Genomic DNA, 25696 nt, shown 5'->3' with positions numbered 1-25696 from the left:
ATATATAATTTGAAACTAAGATAATGATTGAGGAAAATACACGACATCCACCTTTGGGCCTGTATAGGGCTACAGAGGGGTGACAGGAATAAAGGAAAAGAGGAAGAAAGAAACCTGGGCAGTGTGATTGGGGAGATAGCTCAGTAAATGGCTTGTAATCCTAACTGGATCCGCAGAAGACAGTGGATCCCTGAGGCCCACTAACCAGTCTGCTCAAGCTAATCTGTGAGTTCTGCATCAAAGAGAAACCCTCTCTCGAAAGAAACAAAGGGAATAGCACAGGTGGAATGAAACTCAGTGTTCTCTGCTAACCACCACACATGCTCACTGATGTAATGTGGAAAATATACTGGAACACATATGCACGTGGACCCACAGCATAAATATACCCACATTCACAACATTTTAATTAGTTAACTACCTAATTGATTAGAGTATGTAAATAATGAATTGATAATTCTGCCAGTAAGTACATAAAATGAAAAAAGAACCTTCCTCCTTTCTATTAACCAACATTTGTCTTTTGATGAAATGAAAATACTAACAATATTAAATTATCTTTTTCTTTGGGACTTTTTCTTTTGAAAAGGGTCTCACCCCATAGCCATTGAAAGGCCAGTAATTCACTATGTAGACCAAACTGGCCTTGAACTCATAGAGCTCTACCTACTTATGCCCCTACTTAGGCGCTAGGATTAAAGGCCTGTGTCACCATGTCTGGCATGAAATTATATTTTAGGTGTCAAAAACGCAGGACATGATTTAAAGACACTGGAAAGTCCCTGTGAGAATTCCAAAGAGATTCTACAACATAAAAATCTCTATTTTCAAGTTCTCAAAATACTGTGGTGGTCAAAATAGTTTTGCCAAAGAACCAAGTAAGAATTCTGCTTCATGATGTCAGAACTTATTCCGATGCTACAGAAATGAAAGCATTATGGTTCCGGCAGAGAGACAGGTGTCACCCAGACCAGTGAGGCAGAAGAGACATCCCAGAACTAAGCTCACCTCTATGCCCAACCACAGAGCGTGGAGAGAGCAATCAGCCAAAGATGATGCTGGGTGAATTAGATATTCTATGCAGAGTCATGAAATGGAGGCCCTTCTGTTGTATTCAAAATCCAACTCAAAATGAGTCAAAGACCTATAAATAAGACCTAAACTAAAAAAAGTACTAAAATAAAATTTAGTGGAAGCCCTATATGATACTTAATTTTCCAATGTAATTTTGGACGAAAAACAAAGATCTTCCTCTCTGTGATGGGATCCAGGCCTCATACATGTTAGGCCTCTACTCTCCCAACTATGCCACACCCTAGCCATCTCTGTGCATTCTTGCACTGAATTCTCTATTATAGGAATAAAGTGTTCTGTGGAAAGGACTGTCATAGTCAAAATAATCATGAACAAACTAAGGACTTAAACTGCAACTTATATTTTACAGTTTAGCTTCTTCTCGTCTTATTTATTTCATTTTCATACTGATTTTTAGAGTTACTACCCTGACATTCGTCTATAGTGTTTCTTTTGTTTTTGAGATGAGTTGCTGTGTTTGAGAAGGCTGTCATCACACTGCATATGTTGGAAGACTGACAGGCTGGTGTCCATCTCCCTGCCTCGGTCTCCCAAGTGCTGGGATCTAAAGGGAGTAAACCCACACCATAATATTCTTTTGTAGCACATCAACTACCAAGCAAAAGTAGCTCAGACAGAATTTGTTTTGGTTACACTGCTCTTTTAGACTACTGAACACTTAAACGGAAGCTATGCTTTGAGAAGATTAAGAATTATTTAAAATATTAAAAATTGAAATTATTTTTCTGCTAGTATCATCCACTAATGTTCTTATTTTTCAGGGCCACCTAAGCCTGGAAATGTAGCCAAGAAAGGTTTTGATGATCCTGATGAGCCAAAAAGTCTGAACACTTTTGCATTTCCCATAAGGAAGCCTATACTAAAAGGTAATGAAATATCTGTTGTACACATATGTGAAACAGAGCTCTGTTCCATTCCAACTATTTCCATTTACAAGTCTCTCCAACATGTCAGCTCCTCCAGCATACAGCTGACATTGCAGGCTTTGAGCATATTCTTGTGCTCTTCCTGTGAACAGACACACCATTGGAGGACTTTTTGTTTCTGTACACCAATTAGGATGCTGCCCTTAGATACCCCTTACCACTAACCCAGGTCAATTCTTGTCTCAAACTCTTAATATTTTTCCTGATATTCTCAAATGTGGATATATCACACATCAATAGTTCCTTTTATAGTCGCCTTATATTTCTGTTGTAAACACAATGAAGTTATAAATATTGTCACATGCATTTTTATTATGTTACTTAGGTTTCTATGAAGTAGTTCTTAAGAGGGGTTGTTAAATTAATAGCATGTATAATCTTTTAATTTTAGTAAGTATTACAAAAATAAAATTTCCTAAAAAAAAATATAGTTAGCAGTTGTGCTAGTGTGCAATAGAAACATATATATAACTCAGTATTATATCCATGACGAGACTTTTTATGGACTGAAAATATGACTACATTAAAATAATGATATATGTCAAAAATACAGAAAGTGATAAAAAAAATAGTCAAGAAAATTCCTATTAAAGCTTGAAAAACCATTTACTGAAATAGTCAAGTCCATTTTTAAATTATTGTAGAATTCACACTTCATAATTAAAACATATTACAACATTACAGACATTATGGTTCTGGTATACACAGAGATGACCTGTAGACTACCAGAAGTAAACTCACACCTATGCTGCCAAGTCACCAATACTGTTCAGTGTTACAAGGCATTCCACCACATATGGTGCAAGGAAAACCAGATGTTACAAAGCTGAATGAGGAAGCTCCCCATTTTAGCCTAAATTATTTTCAAAAGTGAATTCAGAATGAATAAACCCTGTAAGTAAGAGTCAAACTACGAAACTATTAGAAGATACAAAGGAAACTACTCATGACATTGGATTTGATGATGTGTTTTACTGGTGACATAAAAGACAATTTAAAAATAAAAAAAGTAAATTTGGCTTTATGAGAGTTTTAAAAATGTCTACATCAAAGCATCAGAGCAATTTTCAAATAACATATAATACAATTTTTTTAAAAGAAAAACCATATAAAGTAACCCACAGGATGAGAGAAATTTTTCCAATTTTGCCTGAATAAAGATTAAGTATCTAAAAATATATTTATAGAACTGTAAAACTTGTTTTAGCTACTTTTTCTATTTCTCTGGTAAAATACCCTGATAAAGACAACTTAAAGGAGAAAGGTTTGCTTTTGGCTCACAGTTGAAGCCTTTGTACTAAGGAAGTCAAGGCAACAGGAGCCTGAGGCGGCTGCTCCCATTGTATCTAAGTCAAGAAGCAGATAGTACTAAACACAGCCCTCTCCTCAGGTTCTTTTCTTCACTTAACCCAGTCCAATGTCCCAGCCCAGAACTTAAACCACTTCAGTGGGCATAAACAAGTCATGTCCAGATAATCAACCCTCTTCCATCATCTTGACAGTTAGCACCGACAATCACAGCACCACCTTTTGTCAACTTGACATTCAAACATGTGACTTTATCATAACCTTTTGCCCCTTCTCAGCAAATTGTCATGGTCCTCCACTAGCAGAAATACAATTCAGGTTCCAAAGCTCCCATAGTCTTTAGCTATCAGAGTAGGTTAAAGGTTCACAATTACATTGTCACCTGAGACTCAAGACAGTTTCTATGTGCTCGATAATGTAAAAAGTCCTGTAACATATTTTCATCATGGCACCAAATATATTTCTGATTCTAACCCATGACCAAAAGATAGGGAAAACACCAAATCTACAGCTCTTTGTCCAGCATTGAGGACTCATAATGAAATAATCTGAGCTTCAAAAGGCCTCAGCACCCCCACTTCTCCAGTCCTGCTGTCTGCACTCCAGTCCAGACAGCAGGACTCTTGGTTAGACTGGCTTCTTCCCATGCCTCCAGCTTTCCTCAACGAACAGCCTACAGTCCTGGCATTTCTTTTTTTTTTCTTTTTTCTTTTAAATTAGATATATTTCTTTACTTACATTTCAAATGTTATTCCCTTTCCCGGTTTCCTGTCCATAAGCTACCATCACCAATCCCTCCACCAAATGGGAATTTCCCCCATCCATCACCCTTACTGCCCCCCCATATTCCCCTGCACTGGGGGTCCAAACTTGGCAGGACCAAGGGCTTCCCCTTCCACTGATGCCCCAACAAGCCTATTCTCTGCTACATATGCAATTGGAGCCCTGGGTCAGTCCATGTATAGTCTTTCCGTAGTACCTGGAAGCTCTGGTTGGTTAGCATCGTTGTTTTTAATATTTTTTATTAATTTTTATTTATATGAGTACAGTGTAGCTGTTTTGAGATGCACCAGAAGAGGGCACCAGATCCCATTACAGATGGTTGTGAGCCACCATGTGGTTGCTGGGATTTGAACTCAGGACCTCTGGTAGAGCAGTCAGTGCTCTTAACCGCTGAGCCATCTCTCCAGCCCATTGTTTTAATGTGGTTGCGAGCTCCTTCAACTCTTTCAATAATTCCTCTAATTCCCCCCAAGGGGATCCTGTTCTCAGTTCAGTGGTTTGCTTCTAGCATTGACCTCTGTATTGCACATGCTCTGGATGTGTCTCTCAGGAGAGATCTATGTCTGGTCCCTTTCAGCATGCAATTTTTTTAGCTTCATCAATCTTATTTAGTTTTGGTGGCTGTGTATATATGGGCCACATGTGGGGCAGGCTCTTAATGGTCATTTCTTTAGTTGCTGCTCTAAGCATTGCTTCTATATCCCCTCCTAAAGAAATGTTCAACATCTTTAGTCATCAGGGAAATGCAAATCAAAACACCCCTGAGATTCCACCTCACACCAGTCAGAATGGCTAAGATAATAAACTCAGGTGACAGCAGATGCTAGCAAGGATGTGGAGAAAGAGGAACACTCCTCCATTGTTGGTGGGATTGCAAACTGGTACAATCACTCTGAAAATCAGTCTGAAGGTTCCTCAGAAAATTGGACATTCCACTACCTGAGGACCCAGCTATACCTCTCCTGGGCATATACCCAAAAGATGCTCCAACAAATAACAAAGACACATGCTCCACTATGTTCATAGCAGCCTTATTTATAATAGCCAGAAGCTAGAAAGAACCCAGATGCCCTTCATAGAGGAATGGATTCAAAAACTGTGATACATCTACACAATGGAGTAGTACTCAGCTATCAAAAACAATGACTTCATGAAATTCACAGGCAAATGGATGAACTAGAAAATATCATCCTGAGTGAGGTAACCCAATCTCAGAAAAACACACTTGGTATGCACTCATTGATAAGTGGATATTAGCCCAAAAGCTGGAACTACCCAAGATACAATCCACAGACCACAGGAAGCTCAAGAAGAAGGATGACCAAAATGCGGATGCTCCCATTCCTTAAAAGTGGGAAAACAGTATCCAGTCATGGCATTTCTAATATCCTGGGTTCTTCACTGCGACTTGGGATCTACCTTCATAGTTTCGTACGATGTCCTGCTGGGATATCAGTGCACGGATTGTGACACTGAGACATGTTGCCTGACACATGCTGCTCTGTGGACCAGGAATTCATCACCCCTTATTTTTTCAAAATAGGTGCCTGCCAAGCAAGTATCATAATGTTCCCAAGTTATAGTCCCAGACTGATAATCTGACTTCTTTGGAACACAGCTGTATTAGTCTCTGCCTGCTGACCCTGGAAAAACACAGCCATAGACACTTGCCTTCAAGGAACAAGGAACCCCTTCTGTTTAGACATTTTCTTTCATATAAACTTGATTCTTCAGTGGATAGAGGATTCAGTGGATTTTACCCTTGGGACACCTTTCCTAGTATCTCTGTTCAGCACAGAAAGTTTCTGCTAAGCAGTGCTTATCTCTTCAGAATCACAGCTGCTGTCTAGGCTCACGCACTAATGCCCTACTTCTGAAATTTTCCTTTGCCTAAAAAATTAGTTCATTCCCTCTAATTTCAACTTTACTGAAGTACTCTGGGCTCAAGAATAATTAAAATAGATTCTTGGCCAAAATAGCACGCATGTGGCTCCAATCCATGTTCCTGATATACTATTTGATCCTGTCTCAAACCCCATACCACCAAGACAAACTTTCCTGCCCTGCCCTAGGTGGCCCATCCAATGCCTCAGTCACCAAGGAGCAGACCCAACTCTCCTGCTCTCATGCCCTCCCTCAGGATTAGTTCATCCTAAACCACAGCATCAGTGCCATCTACTGTGCTGCCTAGACTGGAAGCAGGGCATGTTCTCCCCAGTACTGCAGCTGGCAAAGGGCTAAGATGGTTCTCTGGCACTCATGCCCTAGGAGCCTGCTCACCAGCAACCCCTACAACCAGGGACAACTCTGCACAGGCAAGGTGTCCCAAGTGTGGCAGCCCATGAGGGACAGGGACAATTCTCCTACTCTCATGACCCCAGGGTCAACTCTTCCTGCCTGCTGTACATGGTGAAGGATGAGGGAGGGGAACAGGGCATCTTTCACTTGTCCACTCCACTGCACAACAGACAAGAGGCTTGGTAAGCCCTCCCACACTCATACCTTCAGGGTGAGCTTGCTTTCAACCCCCACATACAAAGCCAGCCCTACTGTGCTGCTCAGGTGATGTACAGGGACTGCTCTCCTGAGTGCTACAGCAGTTGACGGGCAAGGCCAACTCTCTCACCTTCATGACTCCAGGGCCAGCTTTCCTGACAGCCACATGTCAAGAGGTCAGGGTCGGGGAGAGCGTCTCTCCTTTGCCCACATCCCGCCACTTGTGGGGTCAGCTCTACTGTGCTGCCCAGGCAAGGTAAATGGTCTGCTTTCCCAAGTTGCTACAGCACGAGGGGCAGGAACAAACCTCCTGCTCTCATGGCTCTAGGCCAGCTCTCCCATGATGCCCAGGCAAGGAATAAGGCATAGTCCTCAGACATCAACATATCCCCAACCATCAACAAAACTCAGACTAGAGACATCTGCCCGGACTTTGATGCTAACAGAGTCCTGCCACTGCAGGGACCCAGAAGTGGCCACCAGTGGCAACACAGGCCAGAACCCGGCCATGGTCCCAGGGGACATCACCAGTTACTAACATCCAACTGTTTCTCACTACCTTCAAGTGTCCAGTTCTACCCCTTCATTGTGCTCTCACGCTTCTGTTTCTCTTTCTCTTCCATTTTTCCACCACTTACTTGTTCCTCTTCTCTTAGTGATGCCCAGGGTCTCTAAGGAGTGATCTCAGGAATTCTTTCCCCCATTTGTGAATTATGGATCCAGATAGGGGTCATTTCAAATATGGTCTGACCACCCCCATGCCTGTGCAGACTGGTGGCCATCTCAGGTTAGCTCCCTGTCCAGGCCCTATGGCACCAGACAGGTCATCTTGGGCTCACTGCCCTCCCTTGAGCTCATCTGGGCCTACTTAGCCCCTTAGGCTACTAATAAATCAATGTTCACAGGTTAGAACACTGAGTGTAGACATAGCATCTCTCCCCTCTACCACCTAATAATGCATATGTGACACAGCAGCCACACCTGCAGCCCCTCTGAAAGAAGCACAGTCAGACTTGCATAGCAATGATCCCAGACCTGGTGCGAATTTTTATCTTACTTTTCCTGCTGCTGCAATAAAATTTCCCAACAAGAGCAGCTTAAGATAGAGAGGGTGCATTTGTTTACATTGGCTCACCGTTCAACTATACAGACCATCATGAAGGGAAAATCAAGGTGGCAGTGGTTTGTGATGCTGCATCCAGAATCACAAAAAGTGATGAGTCCATGATGCTGCTCAGTTCCTTTCTCCATCTGTGCAGTCCAACGCAGGCAAAAGTGCTACCCACAGTGGGTGACTATCTTGTCTTAACTATGCAATCAAGACAATCCCCCCCCAATCATGACTAGAGGCCCAACTCCTAAGTGATACTAGATTCTGTCAAGTGGACGATTAACACTGATCATTACACTCAACAACCAAACTCAAGTAAAAACCGGCAAACTCTGCTCTGCTGTAATAGCTGTTTCTCCTAGGGGATATTCCAAGTAACTGGCATATACAATATGATAAATATCATTAGAGAAATTAACCTCAAATTGAAGGCCTAATACCTCATACCTATTATATGGATATATCAGAAAGGAAAGAAGAAAGGGGGACTAAGTAATATAAAGAAAACTTTGCTATTGTGTGACAGAAGGAGGAAGAAGGGGACACACATACACACACAGAGAGAGAGAGAGAGAGAGAGAGAGAGAGAGAGAGAGAGAGAGAATGCACTTCTGTGGGTACAGCTTCTTGAGAATCTGATATAAGATTGCAAATTCACACCCAGCCAGGGAAACGTGACAACAGCATGTCTTATAGTTTTCCATATCAAGAAGGTGGAGTGAATATAATTCAGGCGTAGAGTACTTGCCACACATAGAATCTACCCAGGTTCACTCCCCAGTAATTCAAAATGAAATAAGAATAAATGTTGGAGAGAATAAATGTCAAGAAATTGGAACCAGAGGCCAACTGACCTACAACAGGCTTGATCAGCCCTGCCATTTGTGGCACACATGCCCTCTCCATTCAATAACCCTTTGTGTGTGGAACAGAAATGATGTGAGGATAAACCATAAGAGAAAAGGAGGGAGGGAGGAAGGAAGAGAGGAAAGGATGGAGAGAGAAAGGAGGGAGGGAGGAAGGAAGAGAGGAAAGGATGGAGAGAGAAAGGAGGGAGGGAGGAAGGAAGAGAGGAAAGGATGGAGAGAGAAAGGAGGGAGGGAGGGAGGGAGGCCAAAAGAAAATGGACTGTTGTTCTACTAGCAGCAACCGATTGCCATGAAATATGGATTCCTGAACCCTTCTCCCTTCCATGATGAGGTTTTTGTTGATTCGATCTTGCATAGGTCTTAAGTATTTGGCTATAATATTCTTAAGCATTGGCCACTGTAAATTCATGTGTGCAATGGCCCTGTTATACCAGATTTAAAATAAAACCACTTGGTACAGGGGTCCACTACCTCTGACTATCATAATCTGTCTTCCATCTCTTCCACAATGACCCTAAGTGGAGGAGGAGGGAGTAAGGTTTAGAGGTCTCATTTAGAGGTGGACATTCTGCAGTTTCATATATTCTCTATAATGCCCAGTCATGGGGACCTCTGTATTAACAGCCAAATACTACAAAATGAAGTCTTCAGATAAGCATTGAAAATGCATTAATCTGGGGGTTAAGGATACGAACTCAAGGGACATTTTATTTGTGTCCACTTAAGAGAATAATAGTGCTAGGTTCTCCCCTATAAGTCAGGCAGCCATGAGCCCTTGACACAGTTACTAATACTGGAAATTAGTTTTGTCTTATTGAACAGTCAGAAACAACAACAGTTGTTGTCTTGTTTTAAATCCAGTCAGAAAGTGGTTGTTATTCCTATTAAATCTGTGTCACTATTGTACCAGTAGGCAAAATTTGCCAGGCCAGTTGTCATTGTGGATCACAGAATCCATACCTGGGTAAGGCTGTTAATTACTTTTCTCTGTAGGAGTGTGTGGATGACCCACTCCTCACCCCATTTGATATATCCCGTTCCATCACTCTCCTTTTCCTGCTTCAAGTCACCTGAATTCTATCACCTTCCCTTGAGATCTATCCCCCAAGGCACCACCCTAAAATTTCCCTGACTTCTGAGTATTGCATTTTCAAAACTCATCTAAAGATGTAAATCTAGAATCTATGTATAAATAATAACATGCAGTATTTGTCTTTCTGGGGCATGTGACTAAACGGTTCTTAAAAGAAGAAAATGGATGTGAATATTTGCAACCATTTCCTTTTAAACAATCACTATTCCTTGCCATCAGAGAAAGGAAAGAACTGCTTTTGACCCCAGTCAGAATGGTTACGGTTCAGGGAGAAAACAAAGAAGACAGCAAATGTTGGCCCAGACATGCACAAAGTCATTAGTCTAAAAAACACTTAGTCGTTGTTAGGAGTGAAAACTGGTACAGCACTGTGGAAATACTAGAAGAAACTGACTAGACTTTCCAAATGATCCACCTTGGCCACTCTTAGTTGTGCTCACAAATAACTGCACCCTACTACAGAGATCCTTACACACGCACATTTACTGCTGCCATATTCCCAGTACCTAGGAAATGAAAACAGCCTAGATGTCCCACTGGGAGAAAAAGAAAGTACATCCAGAAGGCATTTAGTCATTCAGTCTAAGTAGCTGAAGAAAGCTGAAAAAGGCTCAGCCTTAAAAATAAGGTTATGGCAAATTTTGATTTTTTTTTAAGAATTAAAAATCAGTATATTTCAAGCCAGCATCATGGTATACCTCATTATTCCTAGTACCCAGATATAGAGGTGGCAGTCTGTGAGTTCGAGGGCACAAAGTGAGTTCTAAGATATGCCAGGGCTGGATAAAAAGATTCGATCTCAATAAAAAAAACTAGTATACTAGTTTATTTCTAGTATACTTTGAATGACATTGTTCTTGTGTTTCCAGGGCAGTCTAAACCTAAAGCATTATATCAGAAAAGTGTTGACGTTCCAAATAAACCGGTTGTTTCATATTTTGACTTCAGTAAACAAGACTTTGAAGGTAAGGGTATAGTTGTAATACAGGTCTGTGAAATGAACTCTGTGGTCCAGTTGGGCTGTTTCTACTGTACTTAACCTGTGGACCCTTTCAACAAGCAACCAATGTAACAAGCACAGGAGATATTCCATGATTTCAACGAAAATGTATAGGTGTGGTGAGGGTTTTGTGGTTTGCTAGAGTAAAGCACCCTGTGTGTGGACACAGTCCCTTACCATTAACCAAAGCAACCTGGTAGATTTCCTTCATCTCTCATAGCCTTAACGTTCTGCAAGATGATCTGAAACAGAAGGTATCATAGTTTATTGAGTACCTCATGGATTGAGAAACATTTTGGTTTTTATTATTACAGCCCCAATCAGTGGAACTATAATATCATTGTACAGTTCTATTATGTTGTTTACGTTTGTATAAAAAACAGAGGGGCTGGGCTGGACTGGCATAGCAATCTGTCAGTAGAGCGCTTGTGGTCCAGTCTTTAGGACCTGAGGTAAGATAACCAGCACCGCAAACACACACACACACACACACACACACACACACACACACAAACACACACATACAAACACCACACACACACACACACACACACACACACACACACACACACAAAACCATGCACAGTACCCACACTTGGAGATGCTGGCCAACAAATCTAGTCATATTGATGAGCTCTGGGCTCAGTGAGAGAGCCTTTCGCCTTTCGCAAAATCCAAGGTGGAGGGCTGGAAAGATAGCTCACTGATATTGAGCATTTGCTGTTCTTCCACTTATAAATTCAATTTCCAGCACCCATTACAGGTAGCTTACAACTGCTTGTTACTCCAGATCCAGGGGACATAACACCCTCTTCTTGCCTGCTAGGGTGGGAGCGATCCAAACACAAGTGGCATATACACAGACACAGTCTCTCTCTCTCTCTCTCTCTCTCTCTCTCTCTCTCTCTCTCTCTCTCTCTCTCTCTCACACACACACACACACACACACACACACACACACACACACACACACACAGAGTGAGAGAGAGACAGACAGAAAGAAAGAGAGACTACCAATGAATATATAATTTGAAACTAAGATAATGATTGAGGAAAATACACGACATCCACCTTTGGGCCTGTATAGGGCTACAGAGGGGTGACAGGAATAAAGGAAAAGAGGAAGAAAGAAACCTGGGCAGTGTGATTGGGGAGATAGCTCAGTAAATGGCTTGTAATCCTAACTGGATCCGCAGAAGACAGTGGATCCCTGAGGCCCACTAACCAGTCTGCTCAAGCTAATCTGTGAGTTCTGCATCAAAGAGAAACCCTCTCTCGAAAGAAACAAAGGGAATAGCACAGGTGGAATGAAACTCAGTGTTCTCTGCTAACCACCACACATGCTCACTGATGTAATGTGGAAAATATACTGGAACACATATGCACGTGGACCCACAGCATAAATATACCCACATTCACAACATTTTAATTAGTTAACTACCTAATTGATTAGAGTATGTAAATAATGAATTGATAATTCTGCCAGTAAGTACATAAAATGAAAAAAGAACCTTCCTCCTTTCTATTAACCAACATTTGTCTTTTGATGAAATGAAAATACTAACAATATTAAATTATCTTTTTCTTTGGGACTTTTTCTTTTGAAAAGGGTCTCACCCCATAGCCATTGAAAGGCCAGTAATTCACTATGTAGACCAAACTGGCCTTGAACTCATAGAGCTCTACCTACTTATGCCCCTACTTAGGCGCTAGGATTAAAGGCCTGTGTCACCATGTCTGGCATGAAATTATATTTTAGGTGTCAAAAACGCAGGACATGATTTAAAGACACTGGAAAGTCCCTGTGAGAATTCCAAAGAGATTCTACAACATAAAAATCTCTATTTTCAAGTTCTCAAAATACTGTGGTAGTCAAAATAGTTTTGCCAAAGAACCAAGTAAGAATTCTGCTTCATGATGTCAGAACTTATTCCGATGCTACAGAAATGAAAGCATTATGGTTCCGGCAGAGAGACAGGTGTCACCCAGACCAGTGAGGCAGAAGAGACATCCCAGAACTAAGCTCACCTCTATGCCCAACCACAGAGCGTGGAGAGAGCAATCAGCCAAAGATGATGCTGGGTGAATTAGATATTCTATGCAGAGTCATGAAATGGAGGCCCTTCTGTTGTATTCAAAATCCAACTCAAAATGAGTCAAAGACCTATAAGTAAGAACTAAACTACAAAAACACTAAAATATAGCAGAAGTTTTATTTTATGACACTTAATTTGCCAACATATTTTTTGGATGTACATCAAAGATCTTTCTGTATATCTATAGATAAGGCGATATTGAACATCTGATCTTCCTACCTTACACTTCCGAAACACTGGCATTACAGTAGCATATCACCACACTGGTTATGCTGTATCAGGAATTTCTTCCGGGTTTCTATAAATTAGGCTTGACCACACTCGAACCCTCTCCTTCTTCATGCACTGCATTTCCCACTGTGGGAATACCCCCTTCTGTTTTATATATATATATATATATATATATATATATATATATATATATATATATATATATATATCACTGAAAATTTACCATTTAGGTACTCATCTAGTTTTATTTATCATCCTAATTTTTGGTGTTATTTACTGACATTTTTAGCACTTCTGTTTGATTTTTTTAATGTCTTCAAATTTTATATTTTATTAATTGTTGATTTTAAATTTGTATGAGTGTATTATGGGCATGTATTTGGGTGCATCATGGGCATGCCTGGTGTCTGTGGAGATCAAAAATTGAAACTTGAGTTACAGATCATTGTGAGCCACCATGTGGGTACTGGGTCTTCTTGAGGAGCATCCAGTGTTCTTAAACACTGAGCTATTGCTCCAACCTCCTTTTTGATTTTTGAGACAAGGACTGGCACCATGCTCCATATATAAGCAGACAGCCAATACCTACCTCTCTGCCTTAGCCTCCAAGTGTCGGGATCAGGAGTGTGCACCAACATCAGAATGAATACTCTTGACCAGCACATCAACCAGCAGGCAAGGGAGTTGAAACAGAATCCGTGCGTTCTGGTTATGCTGCTTCATATAAATTACTAAATACTTAGAAGGGAGCTGTGCTTTAGTAGAGATTGAGATCCAAGTCTTTAAATATTTCAATTATTTAATTGCTATTACCACCCACTAATGTTCTCATGTTTTTCAGGTCAGTTTAAGTCTCACCTTAACTCTGATGGTTTCAAACTTCCAAGTACTCTCCGCTCTTCTGCCTCTGCTGCAAGGAAGCGTCTCCTTAAAGGTAAAGAGATAACCACAATGCAGACGAGAGAAATAAACTCAGCTCTGGTTCTGTTGTTGCCGTTGACTGGTACCTTCAGCATGTGTGCCCTTCCAGGAAAGATTTCATGTTGTGAATCCAGCATGTGTCCTCATGTTTCTCCTTTAAGGAGACCCCTCTTTGAAGGGCTTTGTAGTTCTGTGCTGTAAAAGGATCTTGTGTGTAGATTCTCCTTACTTTTAACTCAGGTATATTGATTAGTTTTCTTCATTTATCCTAGCCTTAATCTTCTGTACGGCATCTCAAAAAGGAACTATATTATGACTCATTTGAAAGTCCTCTTTGTGAGCCACCTTTATATTTCTGTTGCAACTATGATCATTGGGTCAATAGATATAACTGCATATCTTTATCATGTTAGTTTGTGTCTAGAAAGTAGAGTGTTGGTGGAACTTTGGGGGGGATTAAAGTAACACTGCCATAAACATTTTAGAATGCTTGGAATTAATAGTGGTGGCAATAAATGCTTGAAAACTATTTCCCTTTTTCTTAAGTGGCACTAGACTTTTCTTGGGGGGGGGCAGCTTTTGTTCCTATACAAAGTTATCCCAAAGTCTCTTACTCTCTGCACATTGTCCAATTGTTGGTCTCTGTGTTAATTACCACTACCGAAAGAAGAAGGTTGTGATGAGTGCTATGCACTGATCTATATTTATTTTAGTTCACAGTACCACAGCACAGTCCATCACTGAGGGAAGTCAGTACAGGAACTTAAACAAGGCAGGAATGTGGAGACATGGCTGATACATGGGCTGTGGAAGTGGGATGCTTACTAGCTTGTTCCTCATGACTTGTTCAGCCTGCTTTTACCCAGGACCACCCTAGCTAAGGAATGACACCACCTACTGATCTAGGCCCTCCCACATCAATCACCAATGAAGAATATGCACCATTGGCTTGCCAACAACAGATTTGTGGAGACATTTTCTTAATGGAGGTTCCCTCTTTCAAAATAACAATAGCGGGGTTGGGGATTTAGCTCAGTGGTAGAGCGCTTGCCTAGCAAGTGCAAGGCCCTGGGTTCGGTCCCCAGCTCCGAAAAAAAGAAAAAGAAAAAAGAAAAATAACAATAGCTATGTCAAGTTAACAAAAATCAAAAGCTAGCTAGCACAGTCAGGCTTAGGCTCTATCTCATGGAGTGGCCCTTAAATCCAATCATAACACTTGTGGCATCCTTTCACCAATGTATGTTATAGGCAGGGCCATGGGATTCATGGCTGGGTGATAGGAATGATTTCTTTCCTCCCCAAGTCATATGCATAGTACCTTCCTGCAACGTTATTAGTACTCAGTAGGAGTAAAGCTTCTAGATAGGTCCAAGCATAATTTCTACATGTGAGAGACTATAAGAACATGGTGTCTAAGGCAATAAGGCCTTATTGTCTGGTTGGGGAGTGGAACCAGTAGCCCTAGTAATAGCCTGTGACTTGGGTGTTTGAGGACAATGATTTGACAAGATATAAGCCATTTCTGGTACTGGATGGTTTTACTTGATAACATAAGATACCTAGATGGGCTTTGTCACATGATAATGTGTCAGGGACCTTCCCCAGTCATCGCTTGTTGATGGGGCTTCTCTAGAGGATATAATGAGTCTGTGAGGGGGCGAGAAGAGTGAGTCAGGCAAGGTCGTCAGGGGAATCTCTCAGCTCCGACTGACTAGCAACCACATTGCTTCTTTATTTACACAGGCTTTACAGAAAAAAAGGCAAACTTATCTGAAAAGTACAGATTATGTGTTTGATATTTCATTACAAGTTCAGTCAGAATTTAAAAATACAAATAGAACAGATTTTATTTTTATCAGACCTAAACTTCAATTTAAAGAATTTAAAGAATGTCTCCTTCAAAGCAAATACATTAGACTGCTTTTAGACCAAACTAGTTTTAAAGCACTCCAGACAAAGAATATCTGAACTGTTCTTTTTATAAATAATAAATACTAATATCTAACTACTTTTACTGTATCTTATAAAGTAGTAAAAGTTTATTTATTCAATCTATCATATTTACTGAGTTCTATTCCTCCAGGGGTATACCCTGTGTGACCCCCTATCTTTAAACTACATTTTCGGAGAACTCTTAAGTGTATTGTAAGACAAGGCTGTGAATCTGTAACCTATTCTCCTGGCCAATCAGAGCTTATCAATAGTCTCTATTTACCCTGCACCAATTATACTATTTGAGTTTGCTTAGGGGTGGATACCCCAAGAAGATTCCTGTAGTAATGGCCTCCTAAAGAAATTTCTAGCTGTGTACTTACCTGTGCTAAACAACCTCCGGGGCATAAGGAAGACCTCCTAATAGGGCCAGATAAAGTTATTTTTAGGATTTTCCTAAAAAGACTCAAATTTAATCTTCTCAGAAAAAGGCATAAAATAAATCATAATGGAGAAAGTCAATAAGAATGCAACATGCAGAGACCAAAAACCTAAAAGTAAGAGAGAGACTACAGTGAGGGCAGCATTCAGCTCATCTTTGCTAAAATTTATGTCTAACAGCTGTACTGGCTTCATGACTTCCACCATTCCTAGTGGACACGGCTGTGTCAATGATGCTATTCGAAGAACTTACATATATGTATACATTTTAGGAAGCTTCTATAGTACTGTGTTGCCAATATGGCTTAGGAGAAGACATTTAGTTTGGTTTCCTCTGCCCGTATTTTCTCCATTACCCTATTCTCTCACCCTTCCCCATTTAATCCTCCTACTCTTTTATCTCTCCAAAACACTGTATGTTATTTCCTCCTTCCTGAAATATCTACCCCTTCCACTAATCCTCTGCTATCTACTTAGCCTCTGTAGTTTTAGGTTTTTTATTTTGATTTTTTTCTCCATTAAATTATTTATTCACTGTGCATCCTGATCAAAGCTCCATTCCTCCAAGTCCCCACTCACACAGCCCCTCCTCCATACCCCCTCCCTTTCTCCTCTGAGAAGGGAGATGCCCTACCCTGGATACCAACTGACCCTGGCACCTCAAGTTATTGCAGGACTAAGCACATCCCCTTCCACTGAGGGGCAGCCCAGTTAGGGGAACAGAATCCACCGGCAGGCAACAGAGTCAGGGTAAACCCCAGCTCCAGTTGTTGAGGGCCTAACATGAAGACTAAACTGTACATCAGCTACATATGTGCAGGTGACCTAGGTCCAGCTGGTGTCTGCTCTTTGATTGGTGGTTCAGTCTCTGGGAGCCCTCAAGGATCCAGGTTAGGAGACTGTTGGTCTTCATGTAGAGTTCCTCTTCCTTCTGGTTTGTTCAATTCTTCCCCCAACTCTTCCACAAGATTTCCCCAGCTCCATCTAATGTTTGGCTGTGGGTCCCTGCATCTCTTTCAGTCATCCGCTGGGTGAAACCTCTCAGAGAACAGTTGTGCTAGCCTACTGTCTGCAAGCATATCAGAGTATTGTTCTTGCCCATGGGATGGGGCTCAAGTTGGGCCAGTCATTGGTTGGCCATTCCCTCAGTCTCTGTTTCATCCCTGCCCCTACACTTCTCGTAGACAGGACAAATTTTGCATCAAAGGCTTTGTGGGTAGGTTGGGCTCTTTATCCCTCCACTGTGAGTCCTGCCTGGCTACAGGAGGTGGCCAGTTCAGGCTTCATATCCACCACTGCTAGGAATCTCAGTAGGAGTCATCTTCATAGACTTCCTGGAACCTCTCACATCCCAGGTTTCTGGCACATCCTAGAAATGTCTCCCCCATCCCCACAGCTGCTAGTTTCCATTCATTCTCTCAACCCACTCTCCCAGGCTCTCTCTACACTTGATCAGCAACACCCCCACCCCCACCCCCACCCCCAACCCGCTCTCATCCCCATCTCCTCTCCCAACCAGTGTCCTCCCTTCATCTACCCTCCCATGACTATGTTATTTTCCCTTCTGAGATTCAAGCATCCTCCCTTGAGCCTCCTTGTTATTTAACTTCATTGGGTCTGTGAATTGTAGCCTGGGTATCCTGTACTTTATGGGTAATTTCCACTTGTAAGTAAGTACCTGACTCATGATGATATTTCCTAGTTTAGTCCATTTGCCTGCAAATTTCCTGATGTTCTTTTTTTTTTTTTTTTGCTGTAATAAACATGAGGTTTATTGATAGGAACCAGTGCACTGGGGTTGAGACTCATATCCCACGCAGGGGCACAGGAGTTCGACCGATGTTATTTTTAATAACTGAGTAAATGACTGAATTTTCTTTATTCATTCTTCAAGCAAGGGGCATCTGGACTGTTTTCAGTTTCTGGCTATTAGGAATAAAAACTGCTATGAACACAGTTGAGCAAGTGTCTTTGTGGGATGGTAGGGATTCTTTTGGTTATATGCCCAGGAGTGGTATAGCTGGATATTCAGGTAGCACTATTCCTAATTCTCTGGAAACAAAACAAAACAAAAATGCCAGATTGATTTCCAGAGTGGTTGTACAAGTTTGCACTCCCACCAACAATGTAGGTCTATGTCCTCACCAGCACGTGCTGCTGATTGATCGTAGCCATTCTGATGGTCTAAGATGGACTATCAGAGTCGTTTTGATTTGCATTTCTCTGATGACTAATGATGTTGAACCTTTCTTTAAGTGGTTCTCAGCCATCAGAGATTCCACTGTTGAGAATTCTTTGTTTAGATCTGATCCCATTTTTAAAATTAGATTATTTGGTTTGTTGCTGTCCAACTTCTTGAGTTCTTTACATACTTTGGATATCAGCCTTCTGCCATTGATGTTTTGTCCTATTGATGGTGTCAGTTAACTTACAGGAGCTTTTCCGTTTCATGAGGTCTTTTTTTTTTAAAGAAATAGCCACTTTTAAGGGGGGAGGGGGATGTTTGCCTGGAAACCGGGAAAGGGAATAACACTCGAAATGTATATAAGAAATACTCAAGTTAATTAAAAAAAAAATGTAAAAAAAAAAAAAAGAAGAAATACTCAAGTTAATTAAAAAAAAAAACTTTGAGGCTTTCAAATAAAGTTGCTCAGCAAGAAAATAATAAAAAAAAAAGAAATAGCCACTTTTAAAGGTTTGTTTGTTTATTTATTATGAGTACATTGTTGCTGTCTTCAGTCATAGCAGAAGAGGGTATACCAGATCCCCTTACAGATGGTTGTGAGCCACCATGTGGTTGCTGGGAATTGAACTCAGGACTTCTAGAAGAGTAGTTAGTGCTCTTAACCACTGAGCTATCTCTCCAGCCCGAGGTCCCATTTATTAATTGTTGATCTTAGTACCTGAGCTATTGGTGTTCTGTTCAGGAAGTTGTATCCTGAACCAATGCATTCAAGGTTATTTCACACTTTCTCTTCTATTAGACTTAGTGTTTCTGGTTTTAATATTCAAGTCTGGCTTTATGTTTAAGTTATGTACAAGATCCACTTGGACTGGAGTTTTGTTCAGGGTGATAAATATGGATCTATTTGCATTCTTCTACATGCAGACATTCAGTTAGACCAGCACCATTTGTTTTCAGTTTCCCATTGTATGGTTTTGGCTTCTTTGTCAAAAATCAGGTAGCCTTGGTGTGTGGGTTTATTTCTGGGTCATTGATTCAATTCCATTGACCAACTTGTCTGTTTCTGCACCATTACCAGGCAGTTTTTATTACTAGTACAGCTTGAAATTAGGGATGGTGATACCTCCAGAAGTTTTTATCATTCAAGATTGTTTTAACTATCCTGGATTTTTTGGTTTTTTTTATATGAAGTTGATATTTGCTTTTTCAAGGTCTGTAATGAATTGTGTTGTAATTTTGATGGGAAAATGCACTGACTCTGTAGATCGCTTGTGGTAAGATAGCTATTTTTACTATGTTAATCCTACTGATCCATGAGCATGGGAGATCTTTCCATCTTCTGATATCTTCTTCAGTTTCTTTCTTCAGAGACTTGAGGTTCTTGTCATTCAGGTTTGTTTGGTTAGAGTTACAACAAGATATTTTATATTATTTGTGGCTATTGTTAAGAATCCTGTTTCCCAAGGTCAAGTAACATATAAAGGCAGACCTATCAGAATCACACCAGACTTTTCGCCAGAAACTATGAAGGCCAGAAGATCCTGGACAGATGTCATACAGACCCTAAGAGAACACAAATGCCAGCCCAGGTTACTGTATCCTGCAAAACTCTCAATTAACATAGATGGAGAAACCAAGATATTCCATGACAAAACCAAATTTACACAATATCTTTCTACAAATCCAGCACTACAAAGGATAATAAAGGGTAAAGCCCAACATAAGGAGGCAAGCTATACCCTAGAAGAAGCAAGAAACTAATCGTCTTGGCAACAAAACAAAGAGAATGAAAGCACACAAACATAACCTCACATCCAAATATGAATATAACAGGAAGCAATAATCACTATTCCTTAATATCTCTCAACATCAATGGCCTCAACTCCCCAATAAAAAGACATAGATTAACAAACTGGATACGCAATGAGGACCCTGCATTCTGCTGCCTACAGGAAACACACCTCAGAGACAAAGACAGACACTACCTCAGAGTGAAAGGCTGGAAAACAACTTTCCAAGCAAATGGTCAGAAGAAGCAAGCTGGAGTAGCCATTCTAATATCAAATAAAATCAATTTTCAACTAAAAGTCATCAAAAAAGATAAGGAAGGACACTTCATATTCATCAAAGGAAAAATCCACCAAGATGAACTCTCAATCCTCATCTTCGATTGGTTTATATACAAGTGTGCAATTTCTAGGCTTGAAAGTAAAATGATGCTATCTGGTGCTGGATAGAGGAGCCTTATTTTTTATTATGGCAGCTTGCTATTTTTGTAACATGGTGATTTGGTTGAACACAATAAAGTACAGTAGTAACTGATAAAAAAAAAAAAGAATCCTGTTTCCCTAATTTCCTTCTGGGCCCATTTGCTTGTATAAAAGAGGGCTACTGATTTTTTTTCAGTTAAAGATATATTCAGTCACTTTGCTGAAGGTGTTTATCAGCTGTAGGGGTTTTCTGGTAGAATTTGTGGGATCATTTATACATACTGTCATCTCATCTGTAAATAGCAATGTTTTGACTTCTTGATTTTCCTTAGTTGTCTTATTGCTCTAGCTAGAACTTCAGTTACTGTATTGAAGAGATAGGGAGAGAGTGGGCAACCTTATCTTGTCCCCAATTTTAATGGAATTGCTTTAAGTTTCTCTCCATTTAATTCGATGTTGACTATCAGCTTGCTATATATTGTCTTTATTGTGCTTAGATATACACCTGTATCCCTGATCTCTCCAAGACTTTTAACACGAAGAGGTGTTGGGTTTTGTCAAAGGCTTTTCAGCATCTCATCATCATGTGTTTTTTTTTATTTCAGTTTGTTTATATGCTGGATTATGTTGATGGATTTTCATACATTGAACCACCCCTACATCCCTGGTATGGTGGATGATCTTTTTGATGTGTTCTTGAATCTGGTTTGTGAGTATTTAAGGACTTTGGCATCAAAGTTCATAAGAGAAATTGGTCTGAAATTCTCTTTCTTTGTTGAGTCTTTTTGTGGTTTAGGTATCAGGGTTACAGTGACTTCATAGAATGGAGTTCGGCACTGTTTTTCTATTTCTATATTTTGGATAGGATTATTGGTATTAGTTCTTCTTCGAAAGTCTGATAGAATTCTACATCAAATTTAATGATTTTTATTTCTTCAGGGTTGTAGGACTATTTAAGTTGTTTACCTGATCTTGATTCAACTTTGGTAAATGGCATCTATCAAGAAAATCATCCATTTCTTTTAGATTTTTCAATTTTGTGGAATATGGCTTTTGAAGACCTAAGGATTCTTTGGATTTCCTCAATGTTTGTTATGTTCCCCTTTTCATTTCTGATTTTGTTAACTTGGATATTGCCTCTCTGCTTCTTCGTTAGTTTGGCTAAGAGTTTGACAATCATGCTGGGTTTTTTCAAAGAACCAACTCCTGGTTTTGTTGATTCTTTGAGTTGTTCTCTTTATTTCTAATTGATTGATTTCAGCCCTGGGTTTGATTATTTCCTGATTATTCCTCTTAAATGCAGAGCTTTTTGGTTGTAGAGTTTTCAGGTTTGCTGTTAAGTTGCTAGTATGAGATCTCTCCAATTTCTTTATGAAGGCACTTAGTGATATGAACTGTCCTCTTAGCACTGCTTTCATTGTATTCCATAAGTTTGGGTATGTTGTACCTTCATTTTCATTGAAGTCTTTAATTTCTTTCTTTGACCCAGTGGTCATTGAGTAGAGAGTTGTTCAGTTTCCATGAGTATGTGGGTGTTCTGTTGTTTTTGTTGTTATTAAGTCTAGCATTGGTTCATGGTGATCTGATAGTATGCATAGGATGATTTTAATCTTCTTATATCTTTTGAGAAGAAGGTCTAATCTTTTGTGTTTGGGTGAAATGATCTATAAATATTTGTTAGGCCCATTTGATTCATAACATCTGTTAGTTTCATTATTTCAGTTTAGTTTTCATCTTGATGACCTGTCCATTGGTGAGAGTGGGGTGTTGAAGTCTCCCGTTATTGTGTGGGTTTGATTGTGATTTAGACTTTAGTATTGTTTCTTTTATGAATGTGGGTGGCCCTCCTTGGGAGGCATAGATATTCAGAATTGAGACATCATCTTGGTGGAGTTTTCCTTTGATGAGTATAAGGTGTCCTTCCCAGGTTTTTTGATTACTTTGGTTGAAAGTCTACTTTATTAGACATTAGAATGGCCACTGCAGCTTGATTCTTGGGTCTATTTGCTTGGAAACCCTTTTTCCAGCCCTTTACTTTGAGGTAATGTCTACCATTGTTCCTGAGGTGTGTTTCCTGTATGCAGCAATATGAATCATCCTATTAACACATCCACTTTGTTAGCCCATGTCATTTTATTGGGAAATTTAGTCCATTGATGTTGGAGATGTTAATGATCAATGATTGTTAATTCCTGTTATTTCTATGGTGGTGGTAGTGTGTGTGTGTTTGTGTGTGTGTGTGTGTGTGTGTGTGTGTGTGTGTGTGTGTGTGTGTTTCTCTTCTTTTGCATGAAATTATTTCTTGGGTGTAAGCCTCATTGAGTTAGAGTTTTCCTTCTAGTGTTCTCTGTAGGGCTGGATTAGGGGAAAAGATATTGTTTGACTTTGGTTTTGTCATGGAATATCTTGTTTTCTCCCTCTATACTAATTGAAAGTTTTGATGGGTATAGTAGTCTAGGTTGTGGTCTTTTAGGGTCTGCAAGACATCTGTCCAGGCCCTTCTAGCCTTTAGAATTTCTATTGAGAAGTCAGGTGTAATTCTAATAGGTCATTCTTTATGTGTCACTTGGCCTTTTCCCTTGCAGCTTTTAATATTCTTCTTTGTTCTGTACATTTAGTATTTTGATTATTATGTGGCAAGAGGATTTTATTTTCTTGTCCAATCTATTTGTTGCTCTGTAAGCTTCTTGTACCTTTATAGGCATCTCTTTCTTTAATAGGAAAATTTACTGCTATGATTTTGTTGAAGATATTTTTGGTCCTTTGAGCTGGAAATTTTCTCCTTCAATTTCTTTTATTCTTATACTGGTCTTCTCATCGTATCCCAAATTTCCTGTTTGTTTTGTGTTATGAATTTTTTAGATTTAGCATTGTCAATTTCTTCTATTCCTGGGATTCTCTCTTCCATCTCTTATATTCTATTAGTGATGCTTGCATCTGTAGTTCCTGTTCTCTTTTCTATTCTTTATAGCTTCTATTTCCATTTTCAATTATTGGATAATTGTATTCATTGCCTTCACCTGTGTGATTATTTTCCTGTATTTCTTTAATGGATATATTAATTTTCTCTTTAAAGATCTCTATATCTTTGTAAGATTGGATTCAAAGTCTCTCTATGCTTGGCTGTGTTAGGATATCCAGGGCTTGCTGCAGCAGGATAGATGGGCCATAGTGCCCTGGCTATTGCTGATTGTGTTCTTATGCTGTCTTTTAGACATTTGTTTGTTCCTGTTGTTGGCAGGGTGTTCCTAATGTCAGCAGGACTCTTTGGGGAGGCAGATGGAACCTGACATTGGATCTTGGGGAACAGGGTGTTTCTCACCTATCTGGCTGTGCCCCAGGTTGACACAGCGGGCAGGGAATTGGCTGGGGAGGGGTCAAAGCTGGACACTCCTGGACATCCTCAGGAAGAATGGGAGAATTATGGGCTAGATGATGGAGGCCAGGGGATAGCCTGAAACTCACCTCTGTTGATTGGGCGCCAGGTGGGCCCAACTGGCAGGGGATTCCTGAGGGAGTGGTCTAAGCTGGCTGTTCCTGCCCCCTGGCAATCAGAAGGCCTCCACAGAGGAAACAGGATGCTTCTGGGGTCCCACAAGTTTCCTTGGGATGTCAGGGTAAGCCCAGAGCCATACAATGATGCCCCACATGGACCTGACTGGTATAGGATTGATGGGGGAGGGTTTCAAGCAGGTTGTTACCCCTCGCTCCCACATTCCCCCTCAGAAAAGCAGCATGCTTCTGGAGTCCCACAAAGCTCCTCAGGATGGCAGGGTGAGTCCAGAGCTAGACAATGGATATCAGGGAACTGTGCCCAATTCACCTCTGTTGGTCTTTTATTTTGATCTTTTGAGGCAAAGTCCTAGAATATAGTCCTGACTGGTCTTTGAATTCATTTTAAAAACCAGACTGGCCTCAAACTCATACAGATCTGTTTGTCTCTGTCTCCCAAGTATTGGTATTAAAGGCGCGTCCCACTACTCCAGGCGTTTGGTATACTGATAAGGCTCTAAAACACAGTCGCTACAAAATTCAAAGTAAAAATAGTACAAAGTGCTCCTATAGACATTCCTCCTAAGAATATACTACAAATAGCCAACAAACACATGAATACATGGTATTGTAACTGTTTCTGTTGTGCATGTAAAATATGCCGATTAAAAGCAATGTTGGAGACAAACAGGTATATTTGGCTTACAATTCTAGGTTACAGTCCATATTTGCAGAAAAATCATAGTGGCAGCTAGTCATACTATATCCTTAAAAAAGAGCAGAAAAATGAATATACCCCTGCTGCCTGATTGCACTCATCTACCTCTTGTCCATCAGAACCCTCTGCCCATGGATTAATGACACCCAAAACAAGTTTAGGTACAATCAGTGCAATCCCCCTACATACATGACACAGGTCAACCTAATCTAAGTAAGCCTCAACTGATATTCTCTTCTCAAGTGATTCTAGATAGTGGCAAGTCGTAGTTTGAAACTATCCAACATACATGTTAAATATCACTAATGACTAGGGAAATACAACCCCCAAATATTGTTCGATAGCACATCGTGCTCATCATATGGCTACTATCTAAAATAGGAGGGGTAGAAGGAAGAGCAAAAGGGAAAAGAAAACAACAATTTGGGCCTTTGAGTGCAAGCCTGTGATTCCAGCCACTTGGAAGAATGAAGCAGAAAAATAAGTTCAATGGCAGCTTGGGATACAGAATGAGTTCAAGAACCACAAGTTAGTGAGAACCCATTAAAAATAAAAAGAGGCCTGAAGAAGGATGTACCTCAGTTGTAGGGTACTTGCCTGGTGTATACAAGACCCTGTATTTCATCTCCAATACCGCAAAAAAAGAAATAAAAAAAATTATCAAGGATATCAAGAAACTGGAACCCCTGTGGCTACTTGAAGGAAGGTAAATGGTACATAATATTTGAAAAACACTGTGGGAGTTCCTCAAAGTGTTTAAAATAGAATTATTTGATAAACCCACCAACT

At 40.3% G+C, this 25696-nt stretch overlaps 1 protein-coding gene and 1 non-coding gene across 17 annotated transcripts in view; one reads left to right on the top strand and one right to left on the bottom strand.

Annotated features, from left to right (window-relative positions):
* The window catches only part of Ccdc7a (coiled-coil domain containing 7A), a 410770-nt gene that overhangs the window by 380461 nt on the left and 4613 nt on the right, over positions 1-25696 (top strand). For all 16 annotated transcript variants that reach the window (XM_087595057.1, XM_087595068.1, XM_087595056.1 and 13 more), the window contains 3 exons: positions 1857-1961; positions 10551-10646; positions 13850-13942. In XM_087595057.1, the coding sequence (XP_087451183.1) occupies positions 1857-1961; positions 10551-10646; positions 13850-13942 (294 nt within the window). The remainder of the gene's footprint in view (positions 1-1856; positions 1962-10550; positions 10647-13849; positions 13943-25696) is intronic.
* Positions 7481-7611, bottom strand: LOC120098696 (small nucleolar RNA SNORA17). Its single transcript, XR_015644488.1, has one exon. It is a non-coding gene; the product is annotated as a small nucleolar RNA SNORA17 (small nucleolar RNA).

The sequence above is a fragment of the Rattus norvegicus genome, chromosome 19 (genome assembly GCF_021556685.1).
Source record: "Rattus norvegicus strain SHRSP/BbbUtx chromosome 19, alternate assembly SHRSP_T2T, whole genome shotgun sequence".
NCBI classification, from domain to species: Eukaryota; Metazoa; Chordata; class Mammalia; order Rodentia; family Muridae; genus Rattus; species Rattus norvegicus.
The sequence above is the reverse complement of the archived record's forward strand: the minus strand, read 5'-3'. Positions and strand labels throughout refer to the sequence as shown.